Source organism: Podarcis pityusensis (assembly GCF_964106645.2).
Source record: "Podarcis pityusensis genome assembly, chromosome: 4".
Classification (NCBI taxonomy): domain Eukaryota; kingdom Metazoa; phylum Chordata; class Lepidosauria; order Squamata; family Lacertidae; genus Podarcis; species Podarcis pityusensis.
The window spans coordinates 27,790,026-27,811,031 of NC_138027.1; the positions used below are offsets into that span (position 1 = coordinate 27,790,026).

At 42.1% G+C, this 21,006-nt stretch overlaps 1 protein-coding gene across 4 annotated transcripts in view; it reads left to right on the top strand.

Annotated features, from left to right (window-relative positions):
* Positions 1-20,417, top strand: part of KL (klotho) — a 29,053-nt gene extending 8,636 nt beyond the window's left edge. Inside the window, exons 3-6 of one of the 4 annotated variants that reach the window (XR_013985918.1) lie at positions 5,362-5,630; positions 6,536-7,643; positions 15,292-15,357; positions 17,795-17,825. Coding sequence is in view for 3 of the 4 variants with exons in the window: in XM_081004088.1 (XP_080860214.1) it covers positions 5,362-5,630; positions 6,536-7,643; positions 10,034-10,431 (1,775 nt within the window). In the remaining variant the exon portion in view is untranslated. Of the gene's footprint in view, positions 1-5,361; positions 5,631-6,535; positions 7,644-10,033; positions 14,613-15,291 lie in introns of those variants that run through there. The other 3 variants (XM_081004090.1, XM_081004089.1, XM_081004088.1) reach the window with 3 other exon arrangements.
* The last annotated feature ends 589 nt before the right edge of the window (positions 20,418-21,006 follow it).

A 21,006-nucleotide genomic window follows, 5' to 3' on the forward strand; every position in this document is an offset into this window, starting at 1 on the left:
TTTATATGAATATGGAAAGGGGCTTGAGCTTTGGTAAATGTATCAGATGGTAGATACAAATTCTCTTTTTAGCAACCAATAGCAACCAAGCTGCACATTCTGGCCCCCATGGAAAATTGGGTTTGCTTTATGCCTGTGTTGGTTTTTATTTTAAAACAACTTTGGTGAAAGATGTAAAATAAGTTGGAAAACATTTATCAGCTCAACTTTACATTCGCTACAGAGTGTTGCTTGCAACACTTGCTAGTTACTTTGGGATGGTCATTATTTTGAAGTAGAGTAGTATTTTAATTAAGCATGTAAATAATTAAGTAAAAGTTCTGTCTTGCTTTTCTGCTTACCTTGAAAACCCTAAATATCTTGGGTCTAGGTCACCTGAGAGTTTCTCCTCTCATACCATGCTGCCTGCTCTCTAAGATGCCTGAGAGAGGACAATTTCCATGTCCTATTTGTGGCTGAGGCATGGCTGTGCAGGATGAGAGAAGAGCCTTCTTGGTGGCTGCACCAATATTCTATAATACCTCTGAATACCTTATATCAGTGCTTTTTTCCTAAAAAAAATGTTTAGGGGTACTCTCATTTTGACTCAAGAAAATCACCATTTTATAGTTCAAATCAGGAAAAATAAATACAGCAAATGGACAAAAGTTGAAAGAACATGCATTACCTCATACTACACAGCTGACACATTAAACGCTTGCTTCCGTCTGAGACTCAGGAAACACTGGAAAAGGAAATGAGGCTGCCATTGAGGGTAGCAATGGAACTGATGATTCACTGTGCTATTCAACGGCTCTGACTGCACTAGAGAAGAAACTAAATTTTTAATTTTTTTAAGTTTCTTCTCCCGTTAGATTCACAAAATGTTTAGGAGTATGTGTACCCCTACGTCCGCCCCAGAAAAAAGGACTGCCTTATATTCTGAGATCCATTTCCCCTCCTTTCTTACTGTTCCCACTGACCTGTTAAACTTTCCTGTTCTTGAAGCATTTGCCTTGTCAGACATTATTGATAGATTGTGTAGAACCGTATTTTGGAATATTTTTATCTGTTGTGTCGGTTTTTGTGCTGTCGTTTTATTTCTTTAGTGGGATTGTTTTGTTTTTAACTGTAAGCCACCCTTAGGTGATGCAAATGCACTGGAAGGACAGGGTTCAAGTTTCCTAAACAAATAAGTAATGCAATTTCAAAAAATTCAACCACGCAAATTATTTATAAAAGCTTTTCTATACCACCCTCTCATAAAACATCAGGGCAGTGTGCAGCAGTACAGAATCATAGAATCATAGAATCATAGAGTTGGAAGAGACCACAAGGGCCATCGAGTCCAACCCCCTGCCAAGCAGGAAATACCATCAGAGCACTCCTGACATATGGTTGTCAAGCCTCTGCTTAAAGACCTCCAAAGAAGGAGACTCCACCACACTCCTTGGCAGCAAATTCCACTGTCGAACAGCTCTTACTGTCAGGAAGTTCTTCCTAATGTTTAGGTGGAATCTTCTTTCTTGTAGTTTGGATCCATTGCTCCGTGTCCGCTTCTCTGGAGCAGCAGAAAACAACCTTTCTCCCTCCTCTATGTGACATCCTTTTATATATTTGAACATGGCTATCATATCACCCCTTAACCTCCTCTTCTCCAGGCTAAACATGCCCAGCTCCCTTAGCCGTTCCTCATAAGGCATCGTTTTCAGGCCTTTGACCATTTTGGTTGCCCTCCTCTGGACACGTTCCAGTTTGTCAGTGTCCTTCTTGAACTGTGGTGCCCAGAACTGGACACAGTACTCCAGGTGAGGTCTGACCAGAGCAGAATACAGTGGCACTATTACTTCCCTTGATCTAGATGCTATACTCCTATTGATGCAGCCCAGAATTGCATTGGCTTTTTTAGCTGCCGCGTCACACTGTTGGCTCATGTCAAGTTTGTGGTCAACCAAGATTCCTAGATCCTTTTCACATGTACTGCTCTCAAGCCAGGTGTCCCCCATCTTGTATTTGTGCCTCTCATTTTTTTTGCCCAAGTGCAATACTTTACATTTCTCCCTGTTAAAATTCATCTTGTTTGTTTTGGCCCAGTTCTCTAATCTGTCAAGGTCGTTTTGAAGTGTGATCCTGTCCTCTGGGGTGTTAGCCACCCCTCCCAGTTTGGTGTCATCTGCAAATTTGATCAGGATGCCCTTGAGTCCATCATCCAAGTCGTTGATAAAGATGTTGAATAAGACCGGGCCCAAGACAGAACCCTGTGGCACCCCACTAGTCACTCTTCTCCAGGATGAAGAGGAACCATTGATGAGCACCCTTTGGGTTTGGTCAGTCAGCCAGTTACAAATCCACTGAGTGGTAGCATAGTCAAGACCGCATTTTACCAGCTTCTTTACAAGAATATCATGGGGCACCTTTTCAAATGCCTTGCTGAAATCAAGGTAGGCTACATCCACTGCGTTCCCTTCATCTACCAGGCTTGTAATTCTGTCAAAAAACGAGATCAGGTTAGTCTGACATGACTTATTTTTCAGAAATCCATGCTGACTATTGGTGATCACAGCATTCCTTTCTAGGTGCTCACAGACTGTTTGCTTAATGATCTGCTCCAGAATCTTCCCTGGTATTGATGTCAGACTGACTGGGCGGTAATTATTTGGGTCCTCTCTTTTCCCCTTTTTGAAAATAGGGACAACATTTGCCCTCCTCCAGTCTGCCGGGACTTCGCCTGTTCTCCAGGAATTCTCAAAGATGACTGCCAGTGGTTCTGAGATCACATCTGCCAGTTCTTTTAATACTCTTGGATGCAGTTCGTCTGGCCCTGGAGACTTGAATACATCTAAACTAGCCAAGTATTCTTGTACTATCTCCTTAGTTATTCTGGGCTGTGTTTCCTTTGCTGAATCATTTGCTCCAAATTCTTCAGGTCGGGCATTGTTTTCTTTATCGGAGAAGACTGAGGCAAAGAAGGCATTGAGGAGTTCAGCCCTTTCTGTGTCCCCTGTTTGCATTTCACCATCTTCTCCTTTGAGTGACCCCACTGTTTCTTTGTTCTTCCTTTTGCTACGAACATACCCATAAAAGCCTTTTTTTGTTGCTTTTAACCTCTCTAGCAAGCCTGAGTTCATTCTGTGCTTTAGCTTTTCTGACTTTGTGTCTACACGTGCTGGCTATTTGTTTGAATTCCTCTTTGGTGGTTTTCCCCCTTTTCCATTTTTTGTACACATCCTTTTTTAATCTTAACTCAGTTAAAAGTTCTTTAGATAGCCACCCTGGCTTCTTTAGGCACCTTCCATGTTTCCGTCTCATTGGTATTGCCTGACGTTGTGCTTTTACTATCTCCCTCTTAACAAACTCCCAGCCATCATAAACTCCCTTTCCTTTTAGTATTACTGTCCATGGGATCTCACCCAGCACATCCCTAAGTTTTATGAAGTCGGCTTTCTTAAAGTCAAGAAATTGAGTCCTAGTATGCTTGGCTGCTCCTTTCCGCTGTATAGTAAACTTCAGAAGAGCATGATCACTCGCGCCTAATGATCCTTCCACTGCTACCCCACTAACCAGGTCATCAACATTGGTTAGGACCAGATCTAAAATCCTTTCTTGTCTGGTCTGTTTCTCTGAAATAGATTTTATCCCCCCATTATTACATTCCAATCGTGGGACTTATCCCACCAGGTTTCAGTGATGCCTATTATGTCATATTTAGTTTGCTGTACCAAGACCTCAAGCTCATCTTGTTTATTTCCCATGCTTTGCGCATTAGTGTACAGACGTTGAAGTCCATTAATCATTCCCCCGTGTCTCTTATTTAAGAATTTTTTCCTCCCACCACTAGGTCTGCGTGCTGTTTGCTCCATTTGGTCTATGACATTTGGATGATCATCTTCATCAATTGATAGACTCCTACCTTCAGGAGCACTGTCTCCCTCCCCCACATTAGTCAGTTTAAAGCCCTCCTGATGAGGTTTCTGAGATTTTTGGCAAAAACATTTCTCCCAACCGTTGTGAGGTGCAGCCCATCGCTTGCCAGAATTCCATCTTCAAGAAACTGCAGTCCGTGATCTAAGAATCCAAACCGTTCCTGTTTACACCATTTGCGAAGCCAGCTGTTCACTTCCACTATTTTTCCCTCTCTCCCTGGGCCACGTCGTTCAACTGGGAGGACAGATGAGATGACAATTTGTGCATTTAATTGCTTCAATTTCCTGCCCAGAGCCTCGTAGTCTCTTTTGATCTTCTGGAGGCTATTGCTTGCAGTGTCATTGGTTCCCACATGAACCAAGAGGAAGGGGTATTTGTCAGTGGGTTTTATGATTCCTTGCAGTCGTTCAGTTACATCTTGGCTCTTAGCCCCGGGAAGACAGCACACTTCCCGAGACATCGTGTCAGGCCCACAGATCACTGCTTCTGTTCCCCTCAGTAGGGAATCCCCTATCACCACTACACGCCTCCTCTTAGGTTTGGTCGGGGTTCTTCCGTGAGCTGTCCGTTCCAAGGTCGCCTGCACATTCCCTGAGGACTGACTTTGCTGCTCGTCTTCATATACCTGATCGACTGTAATGAGGGAGAGATCCTCAAATGGAGTCTGCTCTTCGTCTTCCATGCTAGGGGAGAGGACCTCAAAGTGATTGTGTATTTCTAAACAATCAGAGCGAACCCTGGGCCTCCTACTTCTTTGAGTCACGTTTCTCCATATATCTGGCTCCTGTGTTGGTGAACTAGCCTCCTTCTCAGGGGAGTCCCCTGTCTCCTCCTTGGTGGAGACGGTGTGCTCTGTTGCTTCCAAGAAGAGCTCCAGCTCTCTAATTCTTTGGAGCGTAGCTACACGTTCCTCCATTAAAATGACTGGGGACTTGAGAAAATTTCAAACAACTGTATGAACAAGTCTTTAAGAGACACCTGAAAGTCAAAAGCAAGGATACCTCTCCAATCTCTGCTGGAAGTGTTGTGCAGCATGGGACTTGATAGAGGCCAGTTGGGCTTCTGAGATGTGGAAACCAACTAAATTATATAAAACAATTAACAGTTTTGTTACACCAGTTTTGTAGAAGAAGTCACAACGAGTAAGTGAAATGACATCCTTTTATGGAGGTACCTGCTCATTTAAAAGTACTGTATTCAAAAGCTTCCAGGCATTTCATTTCCCATCAGAAAAAAAGAATGCCATGGGACCAATTCAGGTGCCCACTGGGACATAGTGGAGGGATCCTTAGGCTATTTAGGCCATATCTGCCTGGCAATATTAACACCGTAGCTTGATAACCACTGAGCAGGATATGTAAGCAGTAGCTTTTTTCTGAACCACAAATCAAGTGCAGTTGTTCAAATGTGTGCACGTGGGGAAGTGAGGTCATCTTATTTTTGTTGTTTTCTCCTCAGCTGTCAGATATGATGGAGTTACTGTCATCGGGTACACGGCTTGGTCTCTCATGGATGGCTTCGAATGGCTCAGGGGCTACAGTGTTCGAAGGGGTCTGTTTTACGTTGACTTTCAAAGTCAGGATAAGAAACTGATGCTAAAGTCTTCAGGAATGTTTTACCAGAAGGTGATAGAGAACAATGGCTTCCTCCCAGTACCGGAAGACCAGCCCATAGAAGGGACTTTCCCCTGTGGTTTTGCTTGGGGGGTTACCGAAAGCTTTCTTCAGGTAAGCCAAATGAGAGAGCAAATCACTTCCTCCAATTTTCCTATAGCGCAAGTGAAATAATAATATTGTCTTTGTTTCGTTCCTAGACATGTGTTCTAATTGTGGCCGTAGGGCCTCCCCTCTGACAAACATCACAGTTTGGGCATGTTTGGGTGCTATATTCTGGGCAGAACTCTCAGTGTGTGGGTGTCTGTGTGTACACATCTTCCCCATTCCATTGTGCCCCCCTGATTTAAAGCAACCACCCCTCACAGATTTGTTCTTTTCAAGGACAGATCAGGCAGAGGTGGTAAGGTAACACAATCAAATGAAAGCATGTTGCAGCCTTGTTAGCTCTTACTCCTTCCTTAGAGGTAGGCCATACACACAGGACTTCTGTGGGCTTTCCCAGCCCAGTGAAGGAAAGGGGGAAAATTCATTGTTCTTCATACTGTGTGTCAATCAATTTTGGCGGCTCGATATTTGTGCTTTGAGCTATTGAACAGTCTTCTATGACATTAGCATAGTAAATTAGAACAATGTCATTAAATATTAAGTTGGTTAAAATAAGCATGTCACTTATTTCTAAGCCGCATCTTTGCTGTGATTTATTTCGGTGTACTTTAGTACACGGCAGACACATTTCCCATAAATCGTTTGGACGTCACCTTAAAAGTATTCTGAGCGCCCTCTGTTTTTAAAACTGATTGGTTCCTGAAAGATTTATTGCATATCTAAATCATTTGTTGATGCAAACTTTAGATACTCCATAAAGCAGAGATAGCTAACATGGAGATCTCCAGATGTTGACTCTCAGGTCCCATCAGCATAATTATTATTATAATTATTATTAGGTTACTTAACTTGTTTGCTTGTGAGTTTACACACTTTGGACAAATTGAATCTGCTTCTCCCTCTCTTTCCAGGTAGATACCACACGGTCCCAGTTCCTTGACCCTAATGTTTATGTTTGGGATGTCCATCATACAAAGAAGCTGATTAAAGTTGATGGAAGGGGTGCTCCAAATCGCAAGCCTCACTGTGTTGATCTTCCGGCTATCAGGCTCCAGATTTCTTTACTTCAGGAAATGCATGTCACACACTTCCATTTTTCGCTGGTGTGGCCTTTGATTCTCCCTCTAGGTAATGAATCTTACGTTAACCACACTCTTCTGTTTTACTATCAGTGTTTTGTCAGCGAATTACTCAGAGTCAATATAACTCCTGTCGTTGCTTTGTGGCAACCCATGGGTGAGAACCAAGGGCTTCCTCTTCCTCTCGCTGAGCATGGAGGATGGGAGAACCGGCAGATCGTGGACACTTTTGTTGAGTATGCCAGGTTCTGCTTTAAAAAACTTGGCCAGTATGTCAAATTTTGGATCACAATGAACGAGCCTAGCGATGACAACTTGACATACAAAGGAGCCCATAACCTGCTGAAGGCCCACGCCAAGGCATGGCGCCTGTACGATAAAACATTCAGGAAGACTCAGAAAGGTAAAATCTCAATCGCCTTCCACGCCATCTGGGTCGAGCCCTTTTCAAAAAACGATTACAGTGCAGCCAGACGAGTTTTGGAGTTTAAGATTGGCTGGCTTGCTGAGCCTATCTTTGGAAGTGGTGACTACCCAGATGTGATGAGGCAGTGGCTTCACCGGAAAAACAGCCTAGGCTCCCATTATTTACACTTGCCTTATTTTTCGGAGGCGGAAAGAAACCTAATACGTGGTTCGTTCGACTTTTTCGCCTTGAGCCACTACACCACGTCTCTCGTAAGCGCCATAAACGAAGACCCCGCCAATTACGACCACCTCCTTGAGGTCCAAAAGCAAAATGACATCACTTGGGTGAAGTCACCTGCCAGAACTCCAGTGGTGCCCTGGGGGTTACGCAAGCTCCTCGCATGGGTCAAGGATAAATATGGCGACATCCCAATCTACATCCTAGCCAGTGGAATTGATGACGGGCAGAAACCGGATCGAGACAAACTGAGAATATATTACATGGAGCGGTATATCAACGAAGCCTTGAAAGGTAAGAGTCCTGCGGAAATGCTTATGTTCCTCAAGACCAGCGTTTCTTGGTGTGTTTTCTGGAATGCTGTGTGTGATATGTAATAGCAACTATCAGTGCTTTTTTCTGGATGGCAGACACAGGGGTACGCATACCCCTAAACATTTTGTGAATCTTTGTACGTTTGTCCATTTACTGTATCTATTTCCCCCGATTTGAACTATAAAATGGTGATTTTCTTGAGTCAAAATGAGAGTACCCCTAAGCATACTTTTTTAAAAAAGAAAAAAAGCACTGGCAACTATTATGTGTATACCCTGCCTTTTCCCCTGACAGGGAAAATAAGAGAAGCTAAAATATAGGGGGTGAAATATTTGTAATAAACGTTAACAGAATTAAAACTGTGTGCTTAATAAAAACATACAGAGAATTACAAGAGAAACAGCACCAGCCCTTTCATTAAAAAGCAGTCAGTTCCAAAAAGCCTGTTGGAATTAGGAGGTCTTCACCTGCCAGCTGAAGGACAACAAGGATGGAGCCAGTCTAACTTCTCTAGAGAGAGAGTTCCAAAGTCTGGGAGCAGGAACTATGCTTTGAAGATAACTGGAAATCCAGTTTTCAGCAACTGGATGAGGCCGTTGCCTCTTATAAGGGACGGACTAATTAATACATGTTGATACCCAGAGCACATGCATAGTACATTGTGTGTGTCCCAAGGCAGTGTTTGGAACTCAGTGCCCTTCTGTCTGCTGTTGCTGAGAAAAAGATAGTTGCATTTCGTTGCCATGAATAGTCACAAAAGGCTTTCCTCCCCCTACCCCCTGTGAAATTAAGCTAGCTTAATAACAAAATAATGAAGGGTAAGAAGTGAGAGCCACTGTGCAGGGCCTGTTCCTTGTGATGAGATAGAGGCTGAAGGTATGCGAATTATTATTGCATTAACTAGATGGTAATGAAATATTTGTGCTGTGTTTTTCTTGGCGTTTCATCTGTTTGTAGTGGATTTTTAATTTCACGAATGTTTGTTTTATTTTGTTGTAAGCTGCTATGGGGTTCAGTTTAAGAGCAAAAAAAAAAGCAGGATCCATATGTTCTTATAAATAAACAAACTAATACTGCCATCACAGACGGGTTTCTGTGGTATCGCAGTGTCAGTGGAGGGCAAGGTTACATGCAGTTAAGGCCATCGTTCAGTGCCATAGCGATTGTCGTAGCCTGCCAATAGCTTTTGGATGCAGAAAGTATCAGTTAAGACTCTTGAGTGCTGGAGATCTGCTCCCTGACATAGTAGACAGTACTGGGCTCAACAAGACAATGGCCCCTAAAATTATACAGTGGTACCTCGGGTTACAGACTCCGCTAACCCAGAAATAGTACCTCAGGTTAAGAACTTTGCTTCAGGATGAGAACAGAAATTGCACTGCAGTGCTGCGGCGGTAGCGGGAGGCCCCATTAGCTAAAGTGGTGCTTCAGGTTAAGAACAGACCTCCAGAACGAATTAAGTTCTTAACCCGAGGTACCACTGTACACCACAGCCACATCAATAGCATACATTTAAAGCACTCATGTGCCCCTTTAACTACCATGGCCTCCCCCCCACCCCAAGAATTGGGGCTGGGAATTGTAGCTCTGTGGGGGGGCCCCTTTCAGCTCTGAGCACCCCAACAAACTACGGTTTTTAGGATTGTTTGGGGGAAGCCATGACTCTCAAAGTTGCATGAGAGAGCTTTAAATGTATGTTGTGACGGCTACAGTTGTAGATCGGGGTGGAGAACCACTGGCATTCAGACCAGGTCTGGCACACAGTGTCTTGGGATCCAACCCACAGTCTTCCTTCTGTTTGTTTGTGGCAATTAAGTTTACGTGTGTGTTTCATTTGCACAAATGGCACCCTTTTCTCTAAAACTTAATTGCCAAGCAGGCAAACTTAATTGTCAAGGAGGGAATGGCAGCTGGGAAGTAAAGGTGGGAGAGAGAGAAGGAGGGAGGAAGAAGGGGGAATGAGAAAAAAGAGAGAAAATGGGGGGGGGGGGAGAAAGAAAGGTTTTTTTAAGGAAAGAGCTGGAAGATGCAGTGGGTGGGGTTTACAAATCAATGTCTGTGTGTGTGCAAATGAATGAGTTTTTATGAGTGTGGATGTGTGTGTGAGAGAGAGAAAGAAAGAAAGAAAGAAAGAAAGAAAGAAAGAAAGAAAGAAAGAGAAGAGCGAGAGAGAGACTAGTGGGCTGTGGAACCACCCAGATACTTTTAAGTGGAATTGGACTGTCGTTTTTAAAGATCGAGATGCCTAGAGTTTATATAACATATACTGGTATGGTGGACCAGCGGTAAAACAAACATGGCACTAATTTGTTTTTCTTTGTCCCCTCTGTGTGTGTGCATTTTGTTTGTATGTGTGCTCTGTTTTGCAGCCTACACCTTGGATAATGTTAACCTCCGTGGCTATTTTGCCTATTCTTTCAGCGATAGGGGTGATCCTAGATCGTATGGACTCTATCGATATACAGTGAATCAATATGAGCCAAAGTCTTCCATGATGCATTATAGACAGATTATTGACAATTACACCTTTCCTGGCTCGGAAACCACTGGCTTGCTCTGCCTCAAGGAGCTTATTCTGTGCCCAGAATGTGACTCGTTGCAACCCAGAAGATCTTTGCTTGCTTTCATTTCTTTTATATTGTTTTCTTTCATTGTTACTGTATTTCTGATCACTTACTACTCCAAGAAGGTCAATAGAAGGCATGAATACGGCTTTCCTGCAGCTCATTGTCCTTCATATGCATTTCCTGGGGGAGCTCAGAAATAATTATACACCCGACTGTGATTATTGTTGCACCATGAAATCATTCATGCTGCCCAGTGTTGTGGAGCACTAAATGTGAAAATGGATTGTACCCACGAAGCTTGTGTGACTCCTTTCTGTATTAGCACTTTAGGTTAGCAGGCTCCCCCCCCCAATTTGCTGGTGGTGTAGCACCCATCCCCTGATCCACTGAGGGAGAGTCATGGTGAGAATAAGGCTTCATGCATTCAATGCAGGCCTCATTGAACAGACTGAATGTATTTTTCGTTGAGGATAGGGGATGTTCTAACTTGAGTTTAATCATACCTGATATTTTGAAATTTAGCTTTTCTTCTCTGATGGTGAATTTCTAATTCCATCCTAGATAATCCCTGTTTCTTTTAGCTGAAGGACTAAAATTAGTCTGATCATTTGATTCACTTAGACATACGTTGTATTTTGGGTAGATGTGAGTAGGGTTTGCATGTAACACTAAACCATGTTTTGGCATTTATGATAATGTACCCACCTCCCCCCCCACTTTACACTACCCCCCTTTCCTCCAGCAATGAGAAGAGTGGCAAATTCCATTTCGAAACCCTAAACTGTGGTTTAGCTTAACTGCTGCTGGTTAAAACAATGGTTTAGCATTATGTCCAAACCAACGTGGTGGATCGTAAACATTTGACTGCTAAGGCCTTAGAATGAAATTATTTTTTTGTCTAGTCTAAGACTCTTAGGCTCTGGTCATACCAAGGATAGATTCAGCGACTGGCTTTGAGCAGTTTCACTCTTCATCTGAATAATGCCCCCACCTTTGAACATGGAGCTAGTTTTTAAAGATGGATTCTGATGGCGGGAAAATGGCACTCATATCTGGAATCTGTTTATAGCTTCATGTTGATGTATGGCTATACCATTCCAAATTAATTTAAGGAGATGAGACAAGAGCAAGAGTGAAAACAAGTAAATGCATTTTTTTCTAGAAAGAGGATAGCTTCGTAGCCAAAGTGGAATTGCTAAAGTGAGATGCGATTTTGATATTCTAGTGCTTTGATGTTGATTTATATGTATAAAAGGCAGCAGCTGATGCCATAATACTGCCTGTCCTTTGATTTGCTAGCATTATTGTCACACTAAGGGACTGTGGCCAGTCTGTGTTTTACTTTACTTGACCTGAAGGGATTGTGTTCTTGTAGAAAAGCAATGCAAATGGTTTCTGGTAGTTGGGGGTGGCTTCACTCAATAAAGGTAAGTGACAGCCAGGAGGATTTAAAAGGTCATAAGTTTTAGACAATAAGAAAAGGTCAGTAACTGAGAATTGTTTTGGTATTTTCAAGCAACAAATGGGAGTTATATCCTGACTATTTTTGCCCTTGAATTGGGCAGCTATATTAAAGTAAGAAAAATGAAATAGCAGCCATAAATCTCATGGCACGAAGAAACTTATTTTTTTTTCTAGAAACAGATCCAAATAACTGCTGTCTTTTATATTTTCCAAGGAAATGCTTCTACTGTACCTCCCAATACCCCTTTATGCACTTAGGTTTATTTTCACCTAGCACCCAATTTAAGGCAGCTGTCCCGTAAGTACATTTACTAGGGACAAAGCCCGCTGAACACAGTGGGGTTTACTTGCAAGTAAAGATGCCTATTATTTTGCTGGAAGTGTTCGTATTCTGTCTGTCCGTGACCTCTCAGCATGCATGAGAGGGCATGCCTTCAGCCAAATTTTATTCAGAAGTACAAGGTTTGAGGCAAATGGTTGTTTCCAGTGCTGTGCAAAAGGCGTTTGACTGGTGCAGTGGGATTTCCCTTTCCTCTCCCTCTGTGCCCCCCAAAATTTGTTCCAAAGGACCCTCCAGTTTTCTGAAGCAGACTGTGAAGATGCATGGGGAGCTGCAGGGGATAAGAGGAGGCAAAAACCCTTTGTGCAAGTGGAACAACAGTGTTGGATACAACCCAACATTTTCATTACCTTACAAGTTGAAGTTCTCAGACTCTGCATATGGGATTCAGTACTGCATGCTTGAATTTTACTCTGTAGATCACCGCTACAGTTTTCTATTTGGCACATTGTGAGGCAGTGTTTTTCACTGCACAATGAAGTGCTGATTGATTGGTAACACGAATAGTTGCTGTGTCCCTACAGTTTAACATTCTAGGGCTTGGAATGTGGGCCTGGGTGGAAACTGTACATTTAGAGACACCCTAAACCTCTGACACTCACAAGCACAGCCTGATAACTGTTCCAGGAAAGGAAAAAACGGTAAGGGAAGATGTGATTGCTAGACAGTGAAAGATGCATATTCCAATCGCTGCTGAGTTAGCCTAGCAACCACTTGGCATTTTCTCATCACCATAAGAAGGAACTAATTTGTGCATGTCCTCACAATCTCAATGAACACACAGAGAGGCAGTGGTTTGCAAAGTTACTTCTAGACCCATGACGAAAAAGATGGACAGCCCTCTCATCTTGAGAAGGCATCTTGGGATCGCAGGCTGAGAAAGAAACCATTTTGAGTGATGTGATTATTAATGAAAAGATAAACAAATATAAGATAATATGACAAGATTGTATCTAGCTCAAACAGCCATTTATGTGTACATAACTTTTTGAGATTGCAAGGAACTTGCAGTGGGGCTAATTCCTGTGCAGATTTCCATTGTACAGTGGATTTAGCTACTTATGCAGAGCTCTTTGAAATAAAATAATGTATTTACTCAAATCTAATGCTCACCTTTTTTGGCCAAATTACGTTGTGGAAATTAAGGAGTGCATTAGATTCGATGACACATTTACATTTGCCAGAAAATACTTTTTTGGGTTTCAAGGTTCTGAAAATTGAGGTGCGCATTAGATTCGATGGCGCATTAGACTCAAGTAAATACAGTATAGCAATGGCTGATAACATGTAAACATTTTTATGTTGATTAGATACATGAAAAATAAGACATTTTATGCATCAAGATTCCAGGAGTTTGGGCTTGGGTCAGCTGTTTTTCTGAATGCTTCAGTGGAATAAGCCCAGCTTGTGGCGCTCAGTGTGCCAGAAAACATTCAGCACACTGGGCTGGGGTGAGCTGGCAGTCAACATCAATTCAAAATACCTGGCCACCATGCAGAAATTCTTTCTCTCTAAAGCAGCTTAAGTTCATTTCAGCTCATTCAACAAAGTTTGTATGAATCAGCCTTTGATGATGATAATAATAATAAAAAGTTCAGAAACCACAGTTTCATATGGTGCCTTAGCAGGCAAGATGTATGTGCTGCTTTCAACTAGTCAAAACAGCTTTTGAATAGGAAAAAAAAGACAGCTCTGCCTTGCCACTTATTGCCCATATTAATGTGATCCAGTTCCCTGCCTGTTGCAAATAGCACATTTCCCCCCAATATTTATTTGTAAATTATGAATTTGCACTTTTCTGTGAAGTGCACCCTATAGATATGTGTTAGATGGATGGAGAGTGCAAACAGATTATATTTTTTATGAAGCACCGTGGATTATTTAATAAAATAAGTGGTATGTAAAGATTAATGGTTTTTCTTTTTTGATATTGCAAATCTGCATGCAATGTAGTTGACTCTGTGCACTTTCAAAAACTATGTTATTTGTCAATAAATGTACATTGAATGCTACCTTCTAGAAAACTATTAATGTAACACTTAAAAGTATATTTTTATCCAGAATATTTTTGTGGAATTGATACTTTTTATGGAACGTATGACAATAGATAAGTTAATTGCAAGTTAACAATTGTATGTTGTGTTTATTACCTTGTTTATAAATTGTGCTTTAACAGTTGCCTCTTTTACACAATCAGATTTATTTTCTTTGCACTGTTGCAGTTTGACCATCTTCTCTGGTTCGGCCAGGTGGTATTTCTAGATTTATAACCTTGGATATCTTGAAGTATCGGGTGCTTAAGATCACTTGTGCTCAGTAGGCTAACCCTGGAATTCTTTGATCTGAGTGGGTTCTCAGGTGTAGGAAGCATATGATAGCACTTTCTGAGGGTGGAGAGACCACTGATTTGAGAGACCCAATACTGGCCTCACTTTCCCCACCACCCCAGAAACATCCATGGATTTTGCCCCACAAATGTTATCATTGTTTGCTTCCCTCCCATTGAGACGGAAACTGAAAAAAATGAAAAGGAAGGAGGATTTCAAGGGTGCTACTTCTACCTTGCAGGGCTTTTGAAGGCCAGTTGTTTAGTTATATTAAATTCAACAGCCGTCCCTGCCACTAGGCAGAGTGAGGCTGCTGCATCAGGTGACAGGTGCTGGAAAGCAGGAATTGATGGTGAGTGTTGGAGGACTGCTCTGTGTGGCATATAGCCTGCCCTGTATCCTGTAATCTGCCCTGTTGGAGGAACTGGCCCATTAGCAGTTTTGAGGTGAGATTCATCTGTTAGTCTGTATGTGGAATGGTGGTGGTGGTGGTGGGTTGTTCCTGTTTCATTTTGTCCTAGCCAGCAAAATATATCGAGACACCTCTATCTGGGACACCCTGTGCGTCAGATGTTTGAGTCCCACTCTGCACAGACAATCTCTTCTTTCCCCACATCTCTGTAACATGCAGACCAACTCTTGGTGGCATCCTGCAGATAGATGAATGTGAGGGACGACTATGAGAAACACGTTCTGGAACATGAACTTTGGCACAGACTACTTTACCCCATGCGGCCTTTAGGCTTGTCTTCAGCTATCCTATGAATGAATAATTGGAATTAATAGTTAACTGGAAAGTCAAGAAGATTTTTAGGTTTAAGGATGAAGGACAATCTCCTGTGGTCGGTCTCTCTCTCTCTCTCTCTCTCTCTCTCTCTCTCTCTCTCTCCTCATCTCAAACCTCTTGAAATGCTTCTGCTTCCCCCTAGCCACATGACTCCACCTATCAGAAACTCTTGCTGTCATTCCTAAAAACCCACAAATATTCATGTAAGGTAAGTTCTATCCATCTTCACCCCTGCAATGTGCCAGCCTCACTTTTACATCTTAAAGGCTGAACCTGAGAGATGTGCACAAGTTTAATGTTGTTAACCAGTAACATTTCTGCAGGGTATGTGACTGGATATCACCTTTCACACAGTTCCTGAAAATGCTTAGTTATATTACTTTAATACCCTGCCTCATTGGAAATATCGTACTGTTGATTGTTCCTGGCTGATGCAAGAGATCTGTAGTTAGATGCACCCAGGTATAAATTCAGTGTAAGTTTTTAAGGAGTGTGACACACATGAGCCTCAGGAATGTTACATGGCTTGCCTTAGTTTGGGCATCACTTTATTAGTTCTATCCATTTCCAAAGTTCAGAGGCGAACACCAGTCTTTATTTAGCCAAAGCATCACCATCCACACGTAAGAGGAAGGTATCAGTGCGCTCAAGAGAAACCCGATATTTGCAAAAGTACAGAAAATATTTAGGTGCAGGGGAGCCTAATGGGGAGATGCCAAAACCTGCCCAGTACGGACTAAGCTGCTCATCCATGGAATGCTGATTGACATCCTTGGACTGGAGTATCCTGGGAAAAAGCACAGCAGACTGGAACATTTTGTTACAAGTCCAGCTTGTTTAAGTTCCAGCATCAGCTGGAAATGCTATTTTCTATTTTGACAGGCAGACGTTCCATGCCTCACAGAGGCAATTGGTCTGAAACCACTATTCTATCAAGTGTGCACGTGAGTGTGCACACGCATGCATAGGACACAGGAGCCCCACACTTTCAGCTCCTGTAGCTGGCAGCTCCTCTTTCCCAGCATCATCGTCCACTGAGAAGAACGGTGCATCTAATACGGCTTTGTAGCCTTTGGTTACTTAAGAGTGAAGGAATTTCTGCATGAGTTTGTGGATAACTAGCTAGGAGCTTTGCAAGCTGCCTACTTTTAATCAAGAAACATGTATAAATTATGTGTTCCACACTCAACAGCCTTAGGGAAATGCTACCTTCGGAAGAACGAATATAAATATAAAACTATACCATCACAATATTTTATGGAAACCTCTAAGGAGCTGGTTTCATTCTACGATGCATCAGTTTCAAATGGGCTTTGTTGTTTTCTGATTCTTGCCATGCCATTGTTCATACATTATGTCCCAGGTCTCACTAAAGGGGTTTTCACAGCTGTATATTTGACTCCCAGCATCTCCTTGCCACGGACTTGTACAAAATGCAGGTGTGAACTTCTTTTTCTGGTGGTGGTTTCTTTGGGTCGAAAATCACCAGGGTTGGGGCTGCTTGAGGCTTCCCTGTTCAGCTTAAAGCTGTGTGCGGATGTGTGTGTGTACCATTGGAAAAAGGCAGCTGCCACAGGTGGCAGATGTTTCTGGGACATGGCAGGAAATGGTAGCACATTGCTGGAGTTGTCTGGCGCATGGCCTGCCAGGAACCCCTTCGGCTCACCTGCTGTGCTCAGCCTGCTGTGGGGTAGAAGTTGCTGTCCCATCAGAAGTGTTGAGGTAAGATTTGACTGTCACCCCATCTGGCTTCAGTACATGAAAGAGGTAGGGTACCATCCTGTCCTTTGCCCCTGACAGGAAAACATCTCAGGTCTGTCCTGTCTGGGAGCCAGAAATGTTTGAATTCCCACCCCCCACAGCCTTCCATGTGCCCAGTGCTGCTCAGTGCCCCACACTGGCTGCTTTCTATATTGGGGGAAAGCACGACATCCCACTCCCCTAAGCTTCTGCATCTTAAACACACATAGATTCAGCAGGTGATACTTTTCCTTGCCTGGAGATGCAGTGATGAGAAAGGACTGGCCTCTTAAAATCTCTGCTTCCCACGCCTCTTTTTTTTACAGCCAGCCTGAAAAAGAGTGGGGAATTCCAAGAGCCACACCACACATTGCTGGGACAGGGGATTTCTAGACTAGAGGTTTGTAGATGTTTCAGCAAGCAAAGGAGTCAAACTGAGCAGCACTTATTATTCTCTGACCTTGTACTACCCTGGCTGCTTATAAGGTTACTCCTCCCCAACTTTTCTTGCCTGCCAGATGGAATTTGTTCGTGTCTATGAGTGCAATTTGATATACTGAGAGGAAGATGAGTGCTTTGGGGAAATACGTTAAATATAAGATAAGTAGATGGGATTATAATAAAGGTTTGTATCCAGACTTGTGGTGCTCAGAGTTTCACTCGTGTTGCTTTGCTGGAAGGGGAGGCAGTTTCTCCTGCTCCCCTTTGACAATTTGCGTTGGAGGGCTTGGGGTCCTCTGCAACAGCCTGGCATGTGGTTCTTCCTCCCTCCTTTCTCCAGTGAGAGTCTTGGCTTGCTTGGATTCCCATTTGCAAATGGGAGGCGACGTCTGGGTCTAACCCTATATAAAAACAAATGCAACAGCAGACACTGGTATATAACCATAACTTGCATATCTCAGCAGGTTTGGAGCCACTGCAGGAAAGGCACATCACTTGAAAAGTGATGCAGCTGATCAGATCAAACACTGCACAGCTTCACCAAGAATCCTGAGATTCAGGAGGCAGCAAGATTTGTAAGTAAAAGTGGGGCAGTCCCCTACAGAAGGAGCCTGTTGAGAAAAGTAAAAAATAAATAAATGCGGGGATGTTTTTAAATTAAGGTAAGCCTTAATTTTTCAGTGATGTACCTAGCACACTTAGAATAAAGTGGTAAAAATGGAAACTGTGCGAAGCTTGTGTCTTAAATAATTGGAGGAATATAGCAGGACTCTGTGGTGTATGTTGACAAGTCAAGCAGGGATGGGTGAATCTGTCATTTTTAGTTTCTCTCAGTTTCTTAGTTTTTCCCCAGTCTTAAGTTTAGCTCTCCACTTTTCCACATCAGTTAGCAATTCTTTTTGAGAAAAGTCCTGATGAAAATTCATCAGCATATTTTTTTTTTGAGCATTTCTCCTAACACACACATTTTTGTACGTCATTACATCTAATATAATGGATTGTTGTATGTTATTTTGACTAATACATACATTTACATTGCTACAAACTAGTAGATTGCCTTCTTTTTAGAAGGCAATGCAAAACTTTTCTGAACCAAAACAGCTTCAGAGGATCTCTGCAATCAATATTGCTTTTACTAGATGTAAAGCAAAGTTTATAAGTGATTTTACTTCATTGTTTTGATTCCAGACCTGCCCCTGAAGAAGAATCAAAAAACAAAAACAAAACAGAAAATGAAATTTGTAGACACTGATCAGACAGGGAAGATGTAGATGTAATATAAAGATACATCAAATTAACAGTGATTTTTTTTTACAGATAGCTGGGGTAGGAATGGAAAAACAAATCAGATAACATTTTAAGAAATACTATATAATAGCATGTTAACAAAAAGTAATACTGATGGTAAATCCAGTCCTTCAGTATATGCCACTTTATTCAGCTCCATGTTATATATTTACAGGTTGTTTTTGACTGATAAAAAGATGTGAGGTAAAAAAAATTTGAGGTATTAATATGAGTACATTTAAAAAAACCACACAATGGCCATATTGACTTAACAATGGCAATATAACACTTAATGAAAACATGGTAGTGTTCTTCTGATAGATAAGATTAATACTCATTTAAAAAAGAAAACATAGTATTTCATAGATACATGGTTGCTAGATGACGCAAGCATATCTACTTGAGACTTCTATCTCTAAACATGGGAACCAAATGGAATTGTAACAAAAATCTGAGGCAGGGGTATCCAAGGGCCATCTTCCCCAACCATTGACTAAACTGGCTGGGGGCTGACAGAAGTTGTTGTCCACAAGAAATGGAGAGTACCTCATTGCTTACCCCTGATCTGAGGCAACGGGAGATGATCCATGTCTCCCCAAACCCAAGTTTTCCTGACCCTATCCAAACATTTAATCCACAGAACTCCACAGCAAAGTGAAATGTTAAAGCCCCATTTCTACTTTGCTCAGAACATGTTCTACCATACGAGAGAAAAAGAGAGGGAGACTTCTCAGGGTTGCTGACTCCCTCTTTGTCCATTCCTAGATGGGTATGAAATGGGTATTCCAGCCAGTTTTTAAACGTACTATCCATTATTTGTTGGAATTATACTTTGTGGCTGCAGTTTTTAATGTTTATAATATAATTATTGTTTGAAACTTTTTGGATGTATTTTTATCAGAAAAGTGTCATATAAATGACACAATGTGAGGAAATATTTTTGCCCTAAGGAGATCATGATTCAAGTCCACTAACTTCAGTTAGACCCTGTCCAAGTCCAGAGTCTTAAGAAATGCATTTTAGTAGATGGTTAGATAAAGCAGGTCTAGGAATTATAGCAGCAAAACTTTCTGTATGAGAGAGGGGACAGTAGTCTTCCTATACTATATATAGTATAGGAGGGAGATGAGTCATTCATGTCCCCTCCACTTTTCATATATTCTTTGGAATTGGTCAATTATACATAAAGAAAGAATCTGCTATAAATGTTTATTCATAGCTTTAAAAACCAATTTGACTGCAAATAACTATGCATTATTTCCTCAAGCTTGCCATGTGATCCTGGAGGCCTATCTGGGTTCAATGGAATCTGCTTTTTTCATCTCAAATACTGTGAATTAGAAATTTATTTTTTAGTGATGGGCAAAATCTATGCATTCTAAGTTGGAATAGGCTTCATCCCTCTCAGGCTTTTGGGGGCAATTCTCAATTTTTAAAGACACAGCAGGAGAAGCTCCCTCACTTTTGCCGGTCCTCTTAGCTGCTGATTTACTTTCTCAGTCTTTCCCCAAATGTACAAGTTGTAGTGGAAGAAGGAAAGTGCAGCCAAGAGTGCTTGTGAAAATGACCTGTTTCCCCTAAATCCCCATCTTTCAGCAATTGAGACTTTTGAGCATATTTGAACTTTCCATTCAGGACCAGTCCTGGACATTTTGCTGCCTGAAGTTAAGAACAAAATGGCTCCCACCCCATCCCATGTACAAGACTATGAGGCTGGCATTTGAATCATACCTCAACACTAGTGATGGGACAACATCCTCTACCTAAACTGAGGACAGCAAACTAGCTCAAGGGTAATAAATACAGTGGTGCCCCGCAAGACGAATGCCTCGCAAGACGGAAAACCCGCTAGACGAAAGGGTTTTCCGTTTTTGAGTTGCTTCGCAGGACGAATTTCCCTATGGGCTTGCTTCGCAAGACAAAAATGTCTTGCGAGTCTTGAGATTTTTTTTTTGCTCCCCCCCCCTTTATCTAAGCCGCTAAGCCTTTAATAGCCTTTTAGCAGCTAATCCGCTAATCCGATAAGCCTTTAATAGCCGCTAAACCGCTAATAGCGCTAATCCGTTAAGCCGCTAATAGGGTTGCTTCGCAAGACGAAAAAACCGCTAGACGAAGACACTCGCGGAACGGATTAATTTCGTCTTGCGAGGCACCACTGTATAGGTCACACAATCTCTGTCGCACATCTTGCTACCCCTCCACTCCCCAGGATGTGCTTCCTGGGGTGACTGCCTCATTCTGCCTAACAGTAGAGCTGGCCATTTCCATTGTTATGGAATGCTGGGAATTGTACGGTTGTTGGTTTTTTTATGTCCAAGTCTGTGAGTCAGGACAAATAAAATAAAACAACAAAAAATTGCACCTCCCAAAGTGAGCAAAGCAAGGTCCA